At 33.1% G+C, this 24,512-nt stretch overlaps 1 protein-coding gene across 2 annotated transcripts in view; it reads left to right on the top strand.

Moving 5' to 3' along the window:
* MDGA2 (MAM domain containing glycosylphosphatidylinositol anchor 2) overlaps positions 1–4,591 on the top strand; it is an 826,249-nt gene extending 821,658 nt beyond the window's left edge. For both annotated transcript variants that reach the window (XM_030854879.2, XM_060294784.1), the window contains 2 exons: positions 1,425–1,530; positions 4,182–4,591. In XM_030854879.2, the coding sequence (XP_030710739.1) occupies positions 1,425–1,530; positions 4,182–4,270 (195 nt within the window). In that variant the 3' untranslated portion in view covers positions 4,271–4,591. The remainder of the gene's footprint in view (positions 1–1,424; positions 1,531–4,181) is intronic.
* Positions 4,592–24,512: the final 19,921 nt, after the last annotated feature.

The following is a 24,512-nucleotide window of genomic DNA, read 5'->3' as shown; positions in this document are numbered from 1 at the left end:
CATCACAAATTTGCTTTTAAGGAGTCATATTAAGATACTTTGAAAAACAAAAATTTTGGCATTGATAAAAACAGACTTTTACTCCAATTTGTTGCAATGAAATAGACTAGAAATTGTATTAAAATGCACACATTAGTTTGATGTTGAAAACAGTTATTAGGCTAATTTTTCTTCGGAAAAAACAAAGTAGGTATTTCATTTTGGTATGTAGAAATTTTTCTGGGAATATAATCACTACATGCATAGGTTATTTTTTAGTATCAAAAGAATTAAAAGGTTTTACTGGAAGCAAGGAGTAATTGTGAGATAAGACAAAATTTTAGAAGACTCTTATTTCTATAAAAATGAAATAAAAATTTGCTAATTGGGGCTTCCTTGGTGGCGCAGTGGTTGAGAATCTGCCTGATAATGCAGGGGACACGGGTTCGAGCCCTGGTCTGGGAGGATCCCACATGCCGCGGAGCAACTAGGCCCGTGAGCCACAACTACTGAGCTTGCGCGTCTGGAGCCTGTGCTCTGCAACAAGAGAGGCCGCGATAGTGAGAGGCACGCACACCGCGATGAAGAGTGGCCCCCACTTGCCACAACTAGAGAAAGCCCTCGCACAGAAACGAAGACCCAACACAGCAAAAATAAATAAATTAATTAATAAACTCCTACCCCCAACATCTTCTTTAAAAAAAAAAAACAACTTGCTAATTGTCCTTATATTGACCTTGTATCTAGAATTTAGTAATAAATGGAGACTTATTTCATTCATCTATTCTTTCAACACTAATGTCTTACCTCAGTGCCAACCACTGTTCTAGATACTGGAAATTCAAAGGTCTGCCGCTAAACACTCAACATAAGTAAACCCATAAATATCTTCAAGGGTTTAGAAACAAAGCATATGGGGAATATGATGAATTTATTCACTGTATTTGTAAGAGATCAAACAGTTTTACAGAGATGGTAAACCCTTGCTCTGTGCTTCATTAAACATAATACTGTCGCAGTGAACCCGGAACTCATTCATCCATAAAATATTTCTAGAAAACCAGTGTTATGGGATATGCTTAGAAAACATTGGAGGGAATCTATTTCAGAGAAATATTTCAGAGAAAAACTTTTCTTTACCTCTGAAAACAAAAAGTGATACGATTTGTAATAGTAGCTGCTTTTATTCTGTTTTTCAATTAAGTTTAGTTTTGTTTTAAAATTGACACAGAGCTTGTCATATGGAAAACTATGCTATACAAGGAAAATCCTATTGGTTTTGTTGAGAAAGTTTATGTTTTTTGCAAGTAAGAATTCTGAAGACCATCAATAATAAATGATGCCAGGATTGTTGTCAATTTTAGGTTTGTCTCCTCGATTTCTCAATAAAAATTCATCTGCAAATCAAAGCCCTGCATTTAGGTTTGTTTTATTCATATTTGTAGCTCATTTTTGAAGGTATTCGAGGTCCTGGCATAGAAGGTGACATTGCCATTGATGATGTATCAATTGCAGAAGGAGAATGTGCAAAACAAGACTTAACGACTAAGAGTAAGTGTCTCTTCTTGGATCAGTTGGTGTGATGTTAAAGTAACGTAATGACAATTAAACTAATGAGGTCTAATTGTTAAAACTAATTTATTTTTAGTTTATTTAAAAATTTCCTATGCATGAGACCCTAAAATTTTAATTATATTTTAAAATCAAAGTATTAAATCTGATGGTAGGCATTTGATCTCAGCTATTTGACCTAAAATAAAAGTAATTTTGATTTAGGTCTATGTAAGGCAAGCACACTTTGGTTTTTAATTAAGATTTTAAAATATTCTTAATTTATATTATTAATTTCAGAGAATTTTTTTCACTTTTATTGAAATATTTGGCTAATCTATATACTCAGCACACATTTATATAGCCATGGCTGTTTTTATTCCTCCGAGTTTATGAATGTATTTTGTAGGTCTAACTTTTGCCAACCATTTTAACAGATTCAATATTGTGAAGTGTCTTAGTATATATATTAAGTAATGGAGAAGCCTAATTCTTTGCTGGTATAATTAATCTCCTTATACCTGCATCACAATCTTGTTTAGTAATTTGGTTTCACTTTTTATTCTGGTTTGAATATTATGGTATAATGATATCTTCAAATTGTATGTTTTTCACCAAAAATCCATTTTCAGTAAAAGAGCTATAAATAAAAAATTATAAATAATGCAAAAAAGCATCAGAATTATGTGTTGGGCTGTTTCTTAAAATCCTCATTGTATTATTTATGTGAAGGTGAGAAATCTAAAATTATACTTATGAAAAATTCCTCTTAGTTGAAGGATTTTCATAGGGCCACCTAGAATCTTTAATTTTGTGGTCATTTAAAGAGGTATCAATCAAACTAAATACAAATAACTCAATTATTTAGCACTTACAAAAAGAGCATGAAAATCCACTTTGTATAAGTCTATAGCAAATCAGGGTCTTTGTTAATTGAGTATAGTTAGTGAGAAATTATATCAGTCTGGATGTTGAAAGTCAAATTTGTACAACTACCCAGTGATTGCTCATACGAACTGACATTTTTAAACATTGTTAGGAGACAAAAACTAAGATTGTACATAACAATGAGCCATTTTGCTCATAGTTTTCACCTTCTTGTCATTACAATTATCATTTCAAGTAACAATTTTAGTAAAAGTTTCTCCCTGTGTCTGGCTAATTTTTCTTTAGAAAACAAGCAGCTATATCCAAATGAAGTAGGTTTGTCAAATGCACAGAAAAGCAAGCATTCTTCTCAGAGGAAAAAGGGATTTCTTTTGAATTTCACAACATGAATCAGTGATAGTAACATACACTATATTAACTGAAGATAGTTACCATCTGATAAAGAAATCTTACATTTTGATAATTAAATCACTGAAAATTAGTATAAATAGAATTAAACTTTCCAAATGAGGAAAGCAAGAGAACATAATTTACTCCCCAAAAAGGAGAAAGCAGAAATGTAGCCACAGTAATATGACTATGAAAACCCATAGGCACTTTATTGTTATACAATAGAACATTTTCATAATCAGTTTTCTTCTCTTAAACTACTAAATCCAGGAAAAAGTGTGACTATTTCAAGTAAGATATATCTATACTTATTGGAGGTATTTTTATTTAGCCTCTGTAAATCAGAGGAAACAATTCTAATTGAACAAAAATATTTTCTTTGGTATGAGAAAATACTCTGCTACATTTATATCTCTTTAACTATAACTTATTAAGTTCATTTTGATGAATAGTGTTTGTGGAATATTAAATTAATGTTAAATTCTAAGTACAAACCAGCTTGGAGGCCAAAGGCCTCTTCCTAAACTGCTCAGGCTTCCAACCCCTCTCCGGTAGTAAATGTAGTACTATGGCCACACTATCAAAAGCTGAGATTGTTTGTCTCTTATTTTCAAAACCCAGCTCACTCCTAGGTGAGAGCCATTTTGTAACTTAAGGTAGGTTAGTCCTCCTAGGTAAGCTATACATTCTAAGAGGTATCATCTGTACATGAATTTTACTCGAAATACCAGTTACAGTAGGAATCTCAAGGCAGACTGGTGAAAGAGATTTTTTAGTTAGAATGGACTTCATAGCACTTTTAAAAATTACACTAAGGAGAAAATTATTTACCCAATTTATAGATAATAGACTGATCCTGATATGTATAACCCACTGTTTGCAGTAGTTAATTTCTCTACCCATAACAATCCCTACCAGGTTTTCATAAAGGGTAGTTTTTCTTTCAGTGGTCTTTAAGCTTAAACATTTCTGAAAGCTTAAAGAAAAAAAAAATGAAGCTGAACTTTTAGATTTTTGAGAATTTTCTATGTGTGCATGCCTTCATGTGGCTAGCAGAACTCTGAGGTTGAGCTCAGCCATAGACTCACATAAATATCTTCTGAACAGGTTTTCGTAGCATAGCATATCAATTTAAAATCTGAAAATATTTTAATTTTATCAAATGCCTCACCATATATTCAAGTTATTTTCCTTTTCACTTGTCTTGGAAGTGAAGCTGATAAATAAAACAAACCAAAAAACAAGTGTTTTCCAAAAATATCTTCCATATACTAAAATTGTTTTATTTGTTCACCGAAGTTGTATTGGTAGCTACATGGAATACTTACTCTCCTTTTTAATGATTTCTTGGCATTTACTTCCCTTGTCTTTAGATTCCGTTGATGGTGCTGTTGGAATTTTAGTACATATATGGCTTTTTCCGGTTATCGTCCTCATCTCTATCTTAAGTCCTCGAAGGTGACCTTACCCTGGCAGAGGCTATAAAAGATTCACCAGGCACTGGCATGAAGAAAGAGTCTTTGTAAATGGACATTGAAAAAACAAACTACCAAAGATTCCTCCACTGACTACTGACTCAAAATAAAATAATAAAAACAAATTTTTTAAGCACTGGGGATAAAAAGACATCATGGAAATATAACTTATTCCGCACTACAAATAAAAGAAAATCTTGACCTGAGTAGAGAAGAGACCTTCAGGTGCTTTTGTGGCTAAAAAGATTACAGCGTCATCTGGTCATCTGGTTGAACTCGGAAAAAAAAAAAAAAAAAAAGTATAGAAATCCTTGTCAAAGCACAAAGTCATGGCTGGTTTTGTTTCAAATGAATAGTTTGCTTGTTACCATGGAAACCTAATGGCCTGCCAACAAAAACCTCACTGTAAACAGGGTACGTGAAGAGCTGGCATTTATTTTCCTTTTGAGAAGGTTTTGCATAGAGAATTAAATAAATGTAGGCCCTTTTACCTTTGGTTGTTACCATTCCTTGAAAATAACCTGAACTCAGAATTATTTACAACATTCTTCTTCCTCCCCACCTTATCCCCATCCCACCTTTATTATTATTGTTTTCCTCCCATGGCTAAGCTAGATAACTGTATGCTGTCTCTTTTTGCATGCACTACTATCCAGGATGGTAAACCTGGGCTTACATATTACACAGGCTTATCGGAGTTTGCTCGCGGCCACTTGAACACCCAAACTAAGTCATCTGTTCCAACGAAGAAACCAAACCATCATCTTTTATAAATTGCCATGGAAACCAAGTGCCTTCAATGAAACAAGCCTGAATAATTTTCAACTCAGAAGTTTGCACTGCTAAGAGTGGTTTGTGTAAAACTGTTTTATAAACAAACTACGGAGCCTAAATGTGCAAATTACAGGCAAGACAACAAAGCCGCTTCTGAAGAAGAAAGGACCGAAGCTGCTGCGTAAGCCCATGCAGACAAGATATTTGTTGTTTGACCTCCTAGACAGCCATGGCCTTTCGGCTTATTGTCCATTAGAAAATAACTTCCATTGAGACCAGACATGGGAGCAACACTTTTTTCTTCCAGGTTATTAAATGGGTCAACCAGAGCAAAAGGTTGTTAAGATAATACTTAGCGCAGAAGGTGGTAAAACAGGAGTGATTTTTTACTCTAACCTCCATTTGAAATGAAATTGGCCCTAGCTTTAGAGGGAACAAGAAAATGTTTGTGATTGCAGTACATACAAACTCTACAGTGGAACTGGGCCTGAAAAAATCTGGCTTTATTCTAGACACTGAGGGTAATATGCCTCTGCCCTTTAGTCAGACTCTGTGAAAATTGTGAAATATTATTTTATTATTTTACCAAGATTAAAAAACACTTTTACAAAAAAACAAAAACCTGTAAAAATGATTTTGAGCTACCTGAGGACAAATCATACCTTTAACCAGCCAGTTTTCCAATGCATTGTAAATTTCACTTAAACCTGTTGGTTATGAAAATTTGAAGATCTTTTTCCTTAAATTATCTCAGCTTTTAACTTCATTTAAAGAGACTTTTGTCTAAAGAAGAATATTATTATTATTATATGTTCTTTCAACACCCCAGGATTAAAAAAAAACTGATTATGCAAGTAATTGGGATATAAGTATTAAATTATAACATTTGCAAATATTAATATAAAAAGCACAACAAAATGTAGTGGAAAAATGACAAAGCTTGATTTTTTTTAAAAAAATAATTCTGTAGAAATGTTTGTGCAAATTCAGTAATCCAACTTAAAAGATAATTTTACAGCTATGTTCAATAAAGCCTCTTTCCAGGTAAGGTATGAAAAGCAGTATGTGTGTTTGTTGAACGATGTTCACTTATCACCAAAATGAGACTAGTTATACAATTTATTGGTTATGTCTCCATGGGATAAATCTTCAGTGTTTCGTATACTTTAATGTCTGCAGGAAGAAATTTTGATAGGAAATCTCTGATGCACTCTCCCTTATTTGTAATAGTTGTAAAAAAAAGTCAAACTTTTGAAAGTGAAATATGAAACAAATATGAACTTGGAATTTAATGTGTATTTTCATAGTTAAAGAGGGAACCAGTCTGAATATCCAGGTAATGGTAGAATTGAGCTAAGCCATGTTCTTTAAATTAAGCAGAATAAAGAAATGAATTTTATAACATACTGGAACAAATCAGGCATATTGAAAGAATTTCAAAATTATAGTCACCCATCTATTTTATCAAACCAAAGAGATTAAAGTAAAAATATTCAAGGCACTTAGCTTAATATTTACTAAATCTCCCTTCACCTTGACTTCCATTTTATGTGGCAACTAACCACTTCTCTCCACTATCCCATATTAGCGGATCATATTTTGAAACTGATTTTCTGCGTACTCATTTCTGATAATATCAATGAAAATGTTCTAGGTCAAAAGAGAGGCTTAACTCATTGCCGCCTTCTTTCGCTGATCTTTGAGTGAGGCTTTTGCAAAAAACAAAAAAAAAATCTACATTCAGAATATTTGGATATACATGTGTCCTTTCCAGGAAAATAATCAAGTCTTTTCTCCTAAGTAACCCTGCACAAAGAAACTGCTGTAAGCAAAAGATTCAGTTCTACTACTAAACATTCATAAAATACTAAAGTCTTTCCATAACCTTTCACACAGTAAGAATACACAAGGCTTCAGAAGTTCATGAGAACCGGCTGGTACTTCAAAAAGTAATTTTGATTAAATGTTTGAGAAATTGCAGATGAGTACCAAGAACAAAGGGGTAAATCAGAAGAACTGCAAAGCAATCAACTTTATTGATATGGTAATAAGTTAAAATATATAACTTAAATGGGTTCTGGATCACTTATATAAACGAACAAACTTAGAATCAATGTTTTTCACTCCAGAGCAAATGTTTGGTTGCTGTAATTGAAAGGCAATGGATAAAAATGCAAAAATTTTTTAACGGTCAGCATATGGGAAATGTAAATTAAGTATTCCCTTCTTTAATATTAGTTATAATAATGACAACTTTAAAGCGCTTACATGTTTACCAACTGCCTTCCATTTCCTAATACTTTTTTGTATATGAGTTGAAGTCTCCAGTGTATTCTTCCTTTTCCTTTTTGATAGCATATTTTAAGTGTAATTGATGGCAATATTTTGTTGTTGTTCTTTCGTAGGAAGGCATTAGGCAATGGAGCTTTTAATTTCCTGGGAGAAAGATTATATCGTGTAATCTCCTACTGCCAGTAGTTGATCCCAATTAATTAGAAGCATTACTTTTTTTCATCAGTTCAGAGATGATTGTTTCTCCACATTTTAACATCTCTGCAATCAGGCTATTTTAATTATAATTAGCAGCATTTCTGTGTAGTGATATATAAAATAATAGTGCATCCTAAAAACATGGCATCTTAGGTACTGAAATTCACCAATGTTACCAGAAGTGTCAAATCATGCCCAATGTTATTACTTTTCAGTAGTAATAATAGCCCCTTCGTATTTGTAGGATTGTATTAAATACCCATTGAATACACATTATTTAAAAATAACATAACTTTTATTTTGTGCTTTTTAAAAATCTGAGTCTTCTCTTACATGCATTATATACATACCTAGCCCTGCTTTCTTTCTTTTTCTTTTTTTCCTGCTACCTATTTTTTAGTTCTATTATGAATTACAGTATGCCATGTATCCCTGGATTAAAATGTTTTCTGGTTTTATGTGATTCACAGCACTTAGTTGGTTAGAAGTTTGGCCTGCCATTAAATTTTCTTTAAGAGATTTGAAAAATGCATGGTGCATCACAATGTCATGTAATAGGCTAAACTACTGGTATTTCATTTCACCTACATCACAGCATCAACTTTGACATAGCAATGAATTGTGATAATTATAATAATGAGAATTACAAACCAGCTGGTCAGTTACATCATGTTACAAATGGTAAAAAATAATGCCATTCTTTACTTTTATATTTTAAAATATGACAAAATATGAATGACAGCTATACTAACTTTTCACCAAACATGCATTTTTATTTTAAAGACTTTATAATAAACGTATCTGTCAAAATGTGTAATTTGAAGAACAATTAATTTAGTTCTATTAATTTAGTTCTATCCTTAAGACTGTATGAAACTGGCTGTGGTGTTTTTCATGATCTATTTTTGTTTGTTTTGATTAGTGATTCGAGATACTGATAGACTACATAACCTGAGTTTGATAGAATGCCTTCAAAGGATTCTATTGAATGCATGTTCTTTATCAAAAAACTTTTTTTTAAATGTGCCTTTCAAAGATAAGAGCCTCTCAACAGACATTTAAACTGGAAAAATTTTATTCCGAATTCATTTTCCTCTTGGGTGATGACGACTTCTTACTAATTGCTTCGTCTGCATCTCAACAAAGCAGAAGGTATACTCTTCTTGCAACTGGGTAGTTGATGTCAATGAGGAGTTATTGCATTTTCTGTGAAAACAATAAAATCATAGGGTTCAATCCCAAGCTATTTCCTTTCCGACAATGTTCCCTTTGTGGTTAACTAGCTTACTTAGTTTTCTTAGTGCTTATTTTTAAAAAGCAATGTCTCTGACATTTTCTACTTCTACTTAGAAAAGCTACCACAGAATGATCAGAACTTCTTTTCAAATCCGGTATAAAAAGTTCTCTGCTGAGTATCCATAATATTTATAAGTAAATATATATGTTATTACATAGAAAAAGTAAGACTTAAAAACTTGACATTTTAATGTGAAATATGCCAGTTCAGAATCCATCTATCATAAGTTTATGTCTGTTTGGAAACAGAAGTGAAAGTTAGGGAGAGATAAATATTCCATATATTTGTATATGGACTACTTTATTGACATTATTAATATAAAGCTTAATAAATTATGATTGGTGATTTCATTACCATGAACCTACACTGAGTATATTGGAATTAAGGAATTGGAATTCAAAATTTGAATAGGGCAGGGGTTAAACTCTGGGTAGAAACTGAAATAGTTTTCTTAAAGGAATATTTACAGCTGATTGAATTTAATTTCAATTGTACTAATTTTCCATAAGATGAGCTAAAATGTATTCTTATTTTTCAATAAAATTATGGGAAATTTTATGAAATGGGGATTAGCATATTAGTTTCAGTTTGTTTTCGTATGGCTTTTAATTGTTGTCCTGGATTTCCAGGATATCATTTTTATTTCTTGAGACATCAGTATATTTAAATGTATACATTTAATCAAATATACATTGTGTTAAATTCATATCGAATATTAGTTACATTTTAGATCTCAAAGTTTAGATTTAACTTACTTTTCCTTTTGATATTTTCCTTCTGCAGATAGCTGTATGTTATTTTCCCTTGGATTTTCTTTCAATAAATGAAATAATGTTAAATACTCTGTTAGCGTTTTGGGGAAATTTCTGCTGTCAATAAGCACTGAAGTTAGAAACAAAAAAATATTTAGAATAGCAATTATATTTTCAAATTAAGATGAAAATGCCATCATTTCTCTCACTATTAAAAAGCTTTTATAGACTTAACACTGCAGTGGAGCACAATTAGCCCGTTAAAGATATGTGTTGGTTTTCACATCCTTTGTGAGGGATCATTTATAAGATTGTGTTAAACAAGTAGGCACTAAAATCTTTCTGAATGAACTGTGATTTAAGAATGACGGTTCAATTTGGTAACTGTGGGCTTCTGTATGGTATGTGAATAACTGACTGCAGATTAACAGTACTGCTGTTTTCCAGGATGAAAGTTTTAATCACATATTTCACAGCGGCACTGTAGGCTAAATGTGGGCCTTCTGAGGGAAATAAATAATACTGCTTGACAACGATTTGACTGAACCAAAGTATAAATGGAATCCTAAAACTTGCTTATTATTGTTTCCCTACTGCCTATTTAGCTTAGTTTTTTCTTCATCTTTGTTATTATATCTCTAAATATATCCATGAAATTTTGGAAATACAGATGCAATTAACATTAACAGACCTAGTAACCATCTTTAGAAATCAACTCCCTAACTGCTCCCTAAGTGCATATTAAAGTACTGTTTATTCTTCATAAGCTGTTTTGTTTAATAGTCAAATTAAGGACTTTGTCCATATTTGATTCCTATAGTACTTCTATTCCATTAAATTATTATTTAGTAGTCTGCATATCTGCTTCCCAGCTGAAGTTGTAACCTCCTCCATAGCAAGGACTATGTCTTTTCACAAATTTAAGAGCTTCCAACTTACATAGTTTCTATAGGGATTATTGAATTAATGATTACTGAATTAATCCATGATTTAGACCTGCATTTAGAATGGAACTTATTCAATGAATGTAGGAAATAAGCAGTAATATCACCTTTAAGTTATAAAATCAATGACATTTCACGGACAGAAAACATCTATGTGCTGAGAAAAATGAGGAGTCGAGGAAAATGAAACATCAGTTTAAGCATTTCCAACACAATTTTCTGGCACTTCTTAGTTTAACAGAAAATGATTGTATTTCTTAATAAAAGGGCAAATGTTGTTAATGTTTCTGCAAACAAAATCATTATATGGTTAAACTAAGGAAAAGGAGGCTAATTCTGCATTCTGTTTTGTGTTAGATGCCATCCTTATACGTGAGAATAATATGACATAGAATCTCTTCTTTTAACCAAGATGTATTAATTATAGAATATTATGCTTAATTTTACATTAGGGAGATCACATGAGCTAAATTCAGTCTTAGCTCCTTTGTAGAGTTTGTTGTAGTGTATATGTTTTGGGATCCAGTCATCCACTAAACATGAAACGAAGTATATTTTAATATGCAAATATTTTAAAGGGTTGTATAATAATTTGAATTATAAAACACAATTATAAAAAAAGATATTTAGTTCTGGGTAATATTTTAGGTGCAAAAACTAGACTTATACACATGGGACAAAATAATGAGAAAGAAATTTATTTTCAAAATTGTTAACAGTGTTGAACAGAGATGACTATAATTTTATTATTTTATTTTGTTTCAGCTTTGAATTATATGTCTCAATTTCCAAAATTGACACAATTCAGCAGGTTAATGAGCCCAAAATAAAAGATGGTACAGTGCTAGTATGTGGCAAATAGACAATAATTAATAGTTAATTTACAAAAATAAGTAGTACACTGTTATAATTTTTTAATGAAACAAACATGCATCTTTTATTTTTCATTTAGTTTTTGACAATATCATATACAAAAGTGGGATTTTATGTGTGCTCAAAAGGCCTTTACAGTGCAGGAGTATCTGAGGGCACTGGAAGGGTATCCATTCTGAATCAACATCCCACACCAGGAGTGAGATTCCTCACTCAGCAGTCCATTCCTTCATGCCTGGTGTTGCTTTCTCCATTTAGTCTTCTTTCAAACTATAAGTATTCCCATCAGGAAAACATATTAGTCCCTAATATTTGGGGGTAACATTTTATCAGCTCACAGTCTTCAAATATCTAGCAAAATTGACTGAGTAAACCCTGGACCTACTGGAAGGGGCTAAGGAACACGAAGGAGATGCATGCAGACGAGAGGTACAGGATTTCAAAGACTACATTCATTTCACAGTTTTCCTGAGGACAGGTCCAGATTACATATCCGGTATATAAAATAGAGATAGAATGAGAGGAATGTCAGGCTGTCAGAGGCAAAGGCTCAAAGAACAGAGTGAGAGAGCTTCTAGGACAGAAACATAAACAATGAAGTCACAGAGAGGGGACAGTGTGAATAGATGTGGATGATGCATTTAAAAATGAAACTGATCAAACTAGATTGTTCACACTAGTAGAAAGGAGAGAAAAGGAAAATTACATAACTAGATGCATTCTGTTGAGGGTCATAATCTAAAAAATGAAAATAAAATGTTTAGATCAAGTAAGTTTGAAAAGGAACTACAATAAATATATATACAAATATTCACCACATGCTCCTCCTGCTTTCTCTTCTTTCCTTTGCAGTGACTATGGTTACAACATGGCTTCTCTGTCCACTTTCTCCTTCCTGGTTATGTGGACTCACAGTACGTAGGTTACTTCTCTGTAAATTTTCCTGAGATGTACTTCAGCAGGCGAGTTCCTGTTTCAGACTGCCTCTGTTCATACTCTTTCTGCACCACTTTTTCATTATACAATTTTAGTTTTAGTTAACTTATTCAATGTCCCTAACAACTCGGTTTCCTCCCCTGTAAAATAGGGATAATATCATCGGTAATAATATATAGTATTTCATAGGATTGCAAGGAGGCTCAAATGGCATAAACTACATAAGACACTTAATTTCCTAGAACACAGTAAGAATTAATGAACAGTTTTTACTGATATGCATGCTATTCTTAGAGAAGGAAGAAGAGAAAGTTGAGAATCATGACATCTGTTACCTTCCACATATGCCAAGTTTGAAAATGAGCATTTTCAAATTGTTTTCACTCTCTCTAATAATCTTACTTGGAGCCCATGCATATGCACACATTCATACATACATGTCATTAATATGATTTATCATTTTCCAAGTGTTTTCACACACATTGTTTCATCTGTTCTAACCCAAAATGTTTGGTGACTTCCCTGTGGTGGGTGTGAATTGAGGTATGATGGATGTCGTCCTGTCCTCTTTCCATCACCTTGCCTCTCACAGCATGTATATGGGCACCTGTTCACAGTGACCCAGGACTGAAAAGAAGAGTGTTTAATAAGCAATGTCTTTTGCTTTTTATTATCCAGGGAGCCTCCATACTATATGAAATCTAAAACAACATTATTTTGTGTACCACTAAGAAGAAAAAGAACCATATTTTTACTGTGATTGTAAGACACCATAAGTTATAACAGGCAGTCCTATTTCAGAGATGTCAAACTGAAAAAATTGAATCTTAAGGTTAATGAAATATGACATCATTTTTAATGTGCTAGATATTTCATTTGAAACTTACAGAAACCTGCTTTGTGTATTATAATGCAGTTGGACTCTGTCTTTAATGCGAATCAAAAGCTTCTAGAATGGTTGTTGAAAATACAGATTCCAGAGTCTTGGCACCAGATGTTTTGAGCTAGAGGGAGAAGACAGGGGTTTTTTAACAAGCCACTTAAATAATTCTGACATTTGTGATTAAAAGAGCCACAATTTGATAAAGATTGGTGTAGTGGAAAGAATATAAGTTCAAATCCTGATTTTTACCACTAGTAGCTGTGTGACCTTGAGCAGATGTTTTAAAAGCCTTGAGCCTTAGTGCTCTCGGAGACACCATAGAGCGGTCTGGAGTCAGACTGCCAGGTTCTTCATTATGTAATCTCCCTCTGTTCCCTTATCTATAGAGTGGGGTTATCTAATTAATGAGCTAATATGTGTAAAACATGTAGAACATTGCTGGTCTATAACAAGCACCACATAATATCTTGCTCATCTGCAAAATTGGGATAGTAATAACAGTACTCGCCTCAATGCCATGATGAGTAAATGAGGCAATGCATCTCAAGTATTTGGTAAAGAGAAAAGTGTTTTGTTTTGTTTTGTTAGATATTGACTTAACAAAGTAAGATCTTTCAAAATAAATTCTTTAAAACTTCTTTTCATGGCTAATCCTTATTTCCTTTTCCTTGTTTTCTTGAAGATGGACATCTTGAAGACAGACAAGGAAAAATTTTCTATAGTATTTGAATGTTCTTATTTATCTGGCATGAAGTATATTAGCCCTCCAAATGACATAGGCCCTGTGGCATTACTTTATAATGTAAATGGTTTTTTGAATAATCATGCTTATTTTAGGATATAAAAAATTGTTAGAAAAAGTAGACAGTAAATAAGAACAAGTTTGACATTCTTCAAAAGTTACTATTGATATTTACATGTGTTGATGTTCTAGACAGAAATGCTGCTCAATTTTTAAAATAAACTTTTATTTTGAGATAATTATAGATTCATTGTAGTTGTAAGAGATCATATAGAGAGATCCTGTTTCCCGAGTGATAACATCATGTATGTGTATGTGTGTGTGTGTGTGTGTGTGTATTTAGTTCTGTGTATTTTTAAAAATTAATTTATTTATTTTTTGGCTGTGTTGGGTCTTCATTGCTGTGCACAGGCTTTCTCTAGTTGCGGCGAGCGAGGGCTACGCTTCCTTGCAGTGCGCGGGCTTCTCATTGCGGTGGTTTCTCTTTGTTGCGGAGCACAGGCTCTAGGCACGCGGACTGCAGTAGCTGTGGCACACGGGCTCAGTAGTTGTGGCTCATGGGCTCTTAGAGCTCAGGTTCAGTAGTTGTGGCACACGGGTTTAGTTGCTCCGTGGCATGTAGGATCTTCCTGGATCAGGGCTCGAACCTGTGTCCCCTGCATTGGCAGGCGGATTCTTAACCACTGCGCCACCAGGGAAGTTCCTAGTTCTGTGTATTTTTATCACATCTGTAGGTTCATGTATTCACCACCACATACAAGGTGCACAGTTCAGTCACCACAGGAACCCCTGTAGTGTTGCCATTTTATAACCACATCCACTTCCCTTCTGCCTCCCCTCCTCCAACCCATCCCATAATCATGGCAACAACTAATCTGTTCTTCATTTCTACAATTTTGTCCTTTCAAGAATGTTATATAAATGCTATCAAACACTATATAAATTGGGAGGATTGGCTTTTTGCATTCAGCATAATTCCCTGGAGAATTATCCATGTTGTGGCATGTATCATTAGCTTGTGCCTTTATATTGCAGAGTAGTATTGCATAGTATGAATGTACCAGTTTGTGTAACCATTTACCCATTGAAGGGCATCTGGGTTGTTTCCAGTGTTCAGTTATTACAAATAAAGCTGCTATGAACATTCATGTACACATTGTTTTGTGAACATAAGTTTCCATTCCCAAGAAAAATGTTCAGGAGTGCAACTGCTGGCTGGTATGGTAATTGTATGTTTAGTTTTATAAGAAACTACCAAATTGTTTTCCAGAGTGGGTGCACCATTTTCCATTCCCACTGGTAATGTATGAGTAATCCGATTTCTATGCATTCTCACCAAATTTGGTGTTGTCACCACATTCTTTACTTCAATATTCTGATGGGGGTGTCATGATATCACATTGAGGTTTTGCATTTTCTTAACAGCTAATGAAGTTGAACACCGTTTCATTTGCCATCTGAATATCCTCTTCTGTGAAATGTTTAGCTATGTCCTTTGTCTTTTTTCTAATTAGATTTTATTTTAATTGTTGAGTTTTGAGAGCTCTTTTTATATTCTACATGTAAGTCATTTGTGGGGTATGTGGTTTTTAAGTAGTTCCTCCCAATTTATACCTTGTCTTGTCATCCTCTTCACATGGTATTTTGCAGAGCAAAAGTTTTTAGTTTTGATGAGGTCTAATTTATTTTTTCCTTTTCTGTATTATGCTTGTGGTGTCATCTAAGAACTCTTTGCCTAGCCCTAGATACTAAATATTTTCTCTCTGTTGTTCTTTTAAAAACAATGGTGTCTTTATCCCAAGATGGAAAACTGGACAAATTTTAAGTCCTGTTTTAATGTTAGGTACATTTATTTTAGTTTAAATATATAATATTTTCTCATAGCAATGATGGAAGATGTTTAAACAGAGCAATAAATGAGGTTAACAAATTTAGGTATTTTAGATATTAAATCAAAATTTTGAATGTTACATTTAAAGTTATATGATATGATAATACAACCATATAAAGAGAAGAAAGTTGCATCTCTTCATCTCAAAACATACCAAAAGATTACTGCTTTTATTTTTTTCAAATTCTTCCTTAATTTCACTTATAGAAACCGTGTAATGAAAATCAGACAGCCATGCAAATAATCATGTATTAGGTATTGTGGCCACTTATAATAGTGAGAAAACTAGAAACAATATAAATGTCCATCAGTAAGGGAATGATTAAATAAAGCATGGTTGTGCACTCCCATATGGACTCCAGCTTTCACACAGCAGTACAGCCTGAAGACTGCCAATTTTGTGAGAGATTTCTTCAGTGCCTACACGTGCACTATAGTTCAAAAGTGCCAGGAATTAACATCACCACAACCAGCCCTTGCATCACTCAGCACCAGCAGTCCTCACGCAATGCATAATGCCCTAGCTTTCTAGCCCTGAGGGAGAATAACTCCAAAATGCCCATTCTACAGACTCCCAGAGTTCCCCATGGGACCAAGTTCATTATCCACGGTGGTCCTTGGATTAAGAGATATTTTTTTTTTTGGTTGCCTTTCCTTCCCTTTATCACTTCCTCATATCCCTATTAGAATTTCCTTGAATCATCTTCCAGAAAAAATATTGCACTGAAACCTTGTCTTGAAGACTGCTTCTGAGACAACCAAACTAAGACAATTATCTATAGGAGAGAGAAGCAGGCATCTCTTTTTAAAAATGGGCTTGAACTTCATATAACACATAAATATGTTTACTATATATTGTTGGGTTAAAAACATACATAACATTATGTGTAGTCTGATATATTTATAAAAATGCGTATGCCTCAAACTCGTAACATTCTTCCTGTCTGGTAGGTTTTGTTTAGCAAAGTTTGATTTTCTATTTCATTCCTGGATTCTTAATTTTTTGGACATTAAACGTATGTTAATTTTATAGTCTCAAAAAACATAACAAAAATCCTAGGGAGAGGAAAGGAAGAAAATGGCTCCGTGTAGGGAAAGATTTTGGGGTTTATTTTCCTTGTTCAAAAGTGGATCTTTTCTAGATTTAGGTGGCCTAGAAAATATAGCTTTAGGCATTCTACATGGAGGCATAAGACAGTAAGGAGAAACACCATGTCCACCTAGTGAGGTCTTAGGGATGTGCTGGCATAGTGAAAACAGAATAATTACGAGGGCAAAATATCATTGAATGTTGCTGCACGCTGGCAGAGGAAATTGGGTAACATTGTAGAGTCAAAATATGCTCTGCTTAATGCAGCATACTTAATTCAAAGTTTAAATTGGGAAATGTTAATTGAAAAAAAGTGAAAATCTTGTTTGTAAGTCAATGAAAACAATAATGTGCATTAATTATGAATAACAATAAAGAGTTTGCATGCCAGAAGAAATATGCCAAATTCCTGTTTTAGAATATAATATACATGTTCCTCAAGACTATTTTTCTACTTTTATCGCTTCCCTCCTGTACACTAATTATTTGTTGATCTCAGTTATAGTCTCTCAACTGTATTTATTTGTTCTGGAAAATAGTACACTGTACATGAAAGTAATATTCGTCACAAAGAGTGCATTTCTTTTTACCTTTCTGGCCTGGTTAGCTCTGTTGTTTGGGGCATGTGCTAATGAGGCCAGTCCTGTATATTCAAAAACCCCATCCTAATTAGCTGTGCATAGATGAACTCTGTGGATGCTCGCTGATAGTCTCAGTCAAACCAGCACTTTTTATTGGTCAGAAATGGGACTATGATTGTGTGGCTAAATTGATGGTTTTCATTATCACAATAGAATAAAAATTTCAAAACCTTGTTTTATCTTGGTGTATTAATAGCCACCACTTCTCCAGTATTCCTCATGCCTAGTATAGCACTAACAGTCATTGTAATGTGAGCCAGAAACCTGGGAATCATCCTTGATGCCTCCTTATTCTTCATCCCTATATCCAATCCATCAGCATGTCTTGATTTTGCCTCCTAAATATATTTTGAATCTGTCTTCTTGCCACCATTTCTGCTGTCTCTGCCCCAGACAAAGTTACTATGAACTCTCGCTAGGATACTGCATTAGCCTCTCATCGTAGATTTCTGCATCTTACACTGGCACCCTCACTCATTCTTCACCTTGTAGCTTAGGTATATATACATCTTAAAATATAATACAAATATAAGTTCACTCTCCTTCTTGAAACCTTTGAATGGATTCCCATTTTTTGCCAAATAAAAACTGAATTCCTTAAAGCAGCGTAAGAAAACCTGCATGATCTGGCTTCTTTTCACCAATCTAACCTCATCTTAAACTGGGTACTGGTGCTTCCCAGTACCGATCATATTATGCAGTCTATCACTGGCACTCATCAAATTAAGATGAAGGAATGAATGATTAACCTACCATTCTCATGCTTGCTCATGTTGCTGAAGACACAGATTTTCTTCAGTTTCACCAATGCTGCTTCCATACTCAGGGCCTTTTTCCTGCTTTTCCTATGTTTCAGATACTCTAAGCCCTCTTTCCCCTTTGCCCAGTTTGTTCTTCATCTCAGCTTATACAAGAGTTCTTCTGGGAATCCTTTCTTCATCGTTTAGACCAAATCAGTTTCTTCTATTATATATTCTCACTATCTTGTCTTAAAACATTTCTCAAATGTTTAATTGAATATTTGTGTATTATTATGAATTCCCTTACTTTACTGTGAGCTCTGTGAAGCCAGAGGAAACATGCTTATTTTGCTTACCACCTTTTTAAAATTCAGAATAGGATATCAAATACTTTGTAAAGCAATGATGAATGACTATATTTCCCCCCCGCCGTGACTTTGATCTTCCAGAAGCCAAGTCCAAAGACTTACCCCCTAATTCATTCTGTTTATTTACTTTTTGATAAATGTTCATCACACTTTTTTGAAATAACCAACTTTTTAAAATTACCAACATTGGTATATGTTATAGTATTTGCTGGCTTTGCCTGATTGGTTTGGATACTATCTATTGCCTGCATGCCACATATTCCTTCTTCCATCTTTAACTGTAAATATTTTCCAATGGTCTAAATTTGTTTTTGTTGGTCCCATATCACCCACTACCAGAAAAACCCTTCAATGGATCATGTTCAAATTGACCTTACTCTCCAGGCCTGCATCTTTTATATAGATTCAAGATTTATGCTGAATTCTACTCTCTATAGTCCAAATCAGTAATCCCTAAAAGCATTTTGATCCCTAAAAAACAAATTCTTCTCCTGAATTCTCAAATTCTTCTTCTGAATTCTCTGTCTCATTAATTTGACCACCATTGGTGGTCAAATGCTACCATTTTCCAGTGAACTATGTTTAACTATGCTCAAAACCTGTAGAATCACCTTTGCCTCCATTTCCCTTGTATCCTAAATTTAATCAGCAGTGCTTCCTCATTTCTGTCATCTTTAACTCTTTTTAAATTCCATTCTGCTTTTCACCAAAAATGACTGTGCAGACAGTGTAAGAGCATCCTAACTCACGTCATTGCCCTTATGTCCCCTGTTCCTAAATTCATCATCATAACTGTGTCAAATTGGTCTTCCTAAATAGAGTCCCACTGCTTTACAAGAATGTGGAGTCTCAACATATTGGTCCCCTTCTCAGGAATTCTTAGTGTCTACCTTTTATATACTGACTAAGGTACAAATGCCTAAGTGTATACCCACAAATTTTCTTAAATGTTTCTGATACATCTTGCCAGATCACTATACACTGAAATTTTTCCAGAAAGCATACCTTTCCTAGAACATATTCACCCTTTCTAAATTCTTTGAGTTTTATCTTACTATTCCACTTGACTGAAGTGACTTCTAGCTTATGGTCTTGGGAGTTGGGAGTGGGGAGTGGGGGGAAGGGGAAAGTCCTACCCATTCTTGGACATACATGTCAAATGCTACTTTTTTACCTGATACCCTTCTCGAAATTCATAACATCTTTTGGCATCTCTTTCATGGAATAGATATTTTGCTTTATATTATAACTTTTGGGCCCTTGTCTTATTTCCTTAATAGAGACTGTAAGCTCCTTAAGAGCAGGAATTATTTTTTATTCATTTTATGTTCCCTGCAATGCCAGTTTCACGAATTGGCATATACTAAGTGCTCAATTAATATATATTCGTTGAATTAAACTAAATATGTAGGAAAACAAACTAACAAAAATGTATATATATAGAGAGAGAGAGAAAAAATATTCAAGAAATGACTGAAATTTGTACATCAGAATGTATATAATAATTTATTGTTCCTTCTGTATCATTTGTTTTATTACAGAATTTAATAATATTATTTATGTTTATAGGATTTAATTGTCTTCAATTTTTCTAACAAAACATTAATGTGATGTTCCCAAACGTTCTGTGAGATAGAACAAATAATAGCATGCTCAGTCTATAGACAAGGAAACCATAGCACAGGGATTTTATAACTAATCTACTTAAGGTAGCATGACTGATAACAAAGCCAGAACTAAAATCAGGGTCTTTTGACATTTGTCACCATAACATACTCTCTCCTAATCTCAGTATGGTTTGTTTGCAGAAGTAAAGTGAATTAATATTTAAATGGAATGTAATGGTTTAAGTTCTGTTTTATTTAAGTTTATAATATATGTAGAATATATTCTGCTGGACATTCTGAAAGATGATAGGAATATTGGAAAAACTTTAATATAAAGAGAATGCCAATAATTAGAATGTATCAGTTATTCACAGTTATGTATACATGCACACACAATTGGTTGTGTATATATGTGTATATCAGCATGTATACATATATAACATCTGACTGAAAATTCTAGTCACATAATTATCTTTCTCAACCTTTTTGTGATTTTAGAAGAAGGGTTTTAGTGACTCTCTCAGAGGCCATACTCATCTCTTGATAATAAATCATTAATCCCTATATCATATAGTACCTCAAAGGAGACAAATGGAGAAAGATTTACATTCTCATCAAACTATAATCATGTTCATTTTAGTTTGAAGTTATCTGTAGCATATCAGCATAAAATAAGGCTCATATAACTGCAATCAGTTCAATTATTCTAGTGTTGTTTGTATACAGCTGCCTGCACATGAATAAACCAGATTCAGATTCTTTGTGACACTTTGCAATTTGGACCTAGAGTCACATTTGGAAATTATACAAGGAAGATATGGTGTTTAAACTTCAATAGTCATCTTCATTCATCCTTAGCATTGAATGCAAGCTCAAAAGAAGAATTGAAAATGCCATGGCAGTAACATGAAATGTTCTGATACTAAAAAGTATACAAAAGATTTTTTTCTGACACACTCATACTGAGAGCCTGGTGTGACTAAGGTTTAAATGCATACAAGTGAACTGATGTTGCCAGAGCAATGGCATGATTTAGCTGGAAAGAAAATTTATTTTTCTAATTTCTCCAAAAAAGATTTTGTTGAGAAGTACTATGACTATTTCCATCTGGCTATAAATATCAAAAGGTATTTCTACAATGTGAATTATGTGTTGAAATTGATAGAGGTAAGTTTTATGAGGTAGGGGAGATTGTTTATAATGTTTATATTTATAATGACTAAGAAGAATGTCATGCTTCTTTATAAAAGATTTCCTAATATTGCTACAACTATTTCTTTAAATGAATTTATTTTCTATCTTTTAGATTAGAAAAGTATTGATTTTGAAACTTGATAGGATAAGATCAGTGCTTTATATGAAATGTAATCTCTTCAGTTAGAAGCGAAAGTTCTATTCTAAAAATTGTTTGCTGACAAGGGAAACATTTCAGTCTTTTAAAATAGTTTGAATAGTACAATTTGGTTTGTCAAATGTCTAAGAATTTTTTTTAACCTTTGGATTTATTTTCTTTATAATTGTGATTTGATTCAGTCTATAGTGTTGAGGGGAAGGCAGGTGGATTGCCTATTGTAGAGTGTAAGCTTTATAACTCAATGTCGTTGAATTTATAACTGTTCTTCTGCTTCCTTTTCACTTCTGGATTCATTCCTTCAAGTATGCATTATTTTAACAGATCTATGTAACATGCTATTATGAGCCAGGCAAGGTGCTAAGAACCAGGAATGCATTGTGAATAAGATGGAAAACACTGCCTATTCTCATTAATATCATCAATTTAAATGGGCTTTTGCTTTTTTATTTTTAAGGTAATCTAGTCTCAATCTTCTGGGTGGAAAACAGACAGTAATAAACCTTGAGTAAAAGATTTATGTGCATGCCTTGCAGAAACTCTATTCAATCTTCAGTAAATATACTTTAAATATACACCACTCTAGTGTTTCTTCATGTTGATTCCACTCTTGTTTTGCATGACAAAACTTATAAGGATCGTATTGAAAATAGGGTAACACTCTATTTCCACAGATCATTCTTAGAAAGTCTCAGAGGACTTAGCTCATTAACCCAGCATGCTTTATCATGTGAAGCTGTTGTAGTAGCCAAAATGGGGTGATCACAAGTGGAAGGAAGGAATCTTCAGATCACAAATCTAAAGAAAGGATGCTGAGAGGCTCTGTGAAGGTCACTTGCTCAAAAAGTCCTGTCTTCTCTTAGCCCGGATATTTTGCATATTTATTAGTAAAACTTATAAAACAAATGTATTAAAAATTCTGAAGATGTAACATAAGCAAACTATCTTTTTGTGAGGTTAGCTCTGAACTGCAACTTAAATTTATTTTTTAAAAAAGTAATATACTTACCAGGAGCTTAATGAAATCTATGATGCTGTGCAGTCAATTGAGAAAGAAGCTGTATTGAAAGAGTCTTCGGTTAAATATGCCTGTTTCTGAAGAAGCTATTACTAGCCTGACTTTCCTTATCCTTAAGTAAAGTGATACTATCTGATTAGCTATTGCAATCAAACCTTCCAGAACTGAGCTGTAACTATAAAGGAAGAGTAACCTAGAAATAAAATCATGGGATTAGGAGGACAACCTATATTTTACTTCAACTTTATTCTGTCCCCAAACTGTAAAAAGTGCTGTCAGATTCAATAACTTTGTGAGTGACAACTCTCATAGTGACATTATAGTCAAAGTTGTTTAACATTTATTTAATCAATTACTAACTTGTAATAAAATGTTTCTATTTACAACTAATGTGAGAGGCATATTTAAGTTGATGGATGCATGCATGCATCTGTCCATCTACCCATCTATCCACCCATTCACTTAACAACACAAATGAGTGATTCCTATGAGCTTGACACTGGTCCATGTACTAATAACACAACAATGTAAACAAACAAAAATACCTACTCTTATAGAGCTTATATTCTAGTGGAAGTAGAAATACAAGCATCACCACTGCCAACACACACAGCAAGGAACATAACAACAATAAAATAATTAAATTGCATTATGTGTTAAACAGTGACAGTGCTATGAAAAAAAAAAAAAAGCATGAGAGAAAGAAGTGTTGGAATTGTATGATGTTGTGATATTATTTGCCCTTAATAAGTTGGAGAATAATTTAGGAAGTAAATTGATAACAATTCATGATAAAGCACTAAAGAGAAAAAAGCATTCATTATCAAATTACCAAACAATAAAAATTACCTGAAAATTCATCTTTTCTCTTTTACCCATAATGGGGAGACGAGGCAGAAAATAATGAAAACCAAGAACTACACATTATCTAGAACTTATTAGAAACTAAAAAGCTCTCAAATGATTAAAGCTAGTATTTTTATTAAATAGAAAATATAAAATCTTGATATTAAAATTCATATTTCAAATATAAAATCTTGATATTGAAAATCATATGTGCACCCATGATTATTGTACATATCTTCCTTCTGCCATGTCACAAATTTTTTTTTAGAGGATAGATGAAAATGGCCATTTTTAGATAAACTCTCGCTTTTTGGCCATAGAAAATTGAGAGTTACATTTAAGCCATCTAAAACTTCCAATGTGTCAAATACATTCAGAAAGAAGAAAATCTGAAAGATAAAAATCAAATTACTGCTTACTTATGAAAATAGTTTAAACATTGAATTTAATATTTATATCGTTAGCTTACATTTAGAATGTCTGGATCGTGACAAACCTGCATTGGTTACCTGCAAATATATCTCAATTATTTGCCTTAACTACGTATTGTATACCAAGTTACAGCTGGGTGTCTAATGACCTTAAACTGTCCTATACTCAGCAGGACACATATCACAATTTGGCATATGGGTAGAAATGAAATATATATTTAAGTATGTGATACTTTTTACAATCTGTATGCAAATATGTATAAACCTTTAAATATAGTAATCATGTTTAAAATTAGACTTCATTCAGGACAATCTTTTGTGCAGAGGGTAATTTAACAAATATTTTTGATAAATAAGAACATGTATTAAAGGAACATCTTGCAAGCAATGAATATTTTGCATACTTTACCTTATTTGATATGCAGGATAACACTATGAATTAAGTATTACTACTATGCACTATTTAAAATAAATTTGTTATGTTAAGTAAGGTCAAATAGCCTGGGTATGAGTCTTAGCTCCACTATTTACTAGCTATTGATTCTATTTATTTAC

This window comes from Globicephala melas, chromosome 2 (genome assembly GCF_963455315.2).
Source record: "Globicephala melas chromosome 2, mGloMel1.2, whole genome shotgun sequence".
Lineage (NCBI taxonomy): Eukaryota > Metazoa > Chordata > Mammalia > Artiodactyla > Delphinidae > Globicephala > Globicephala melas.
The sequence above is the reverse complement of the archived record's forward strand: the minus strand, read 5'-3'. Positions and strand labels throughout refer to the sequence as shown.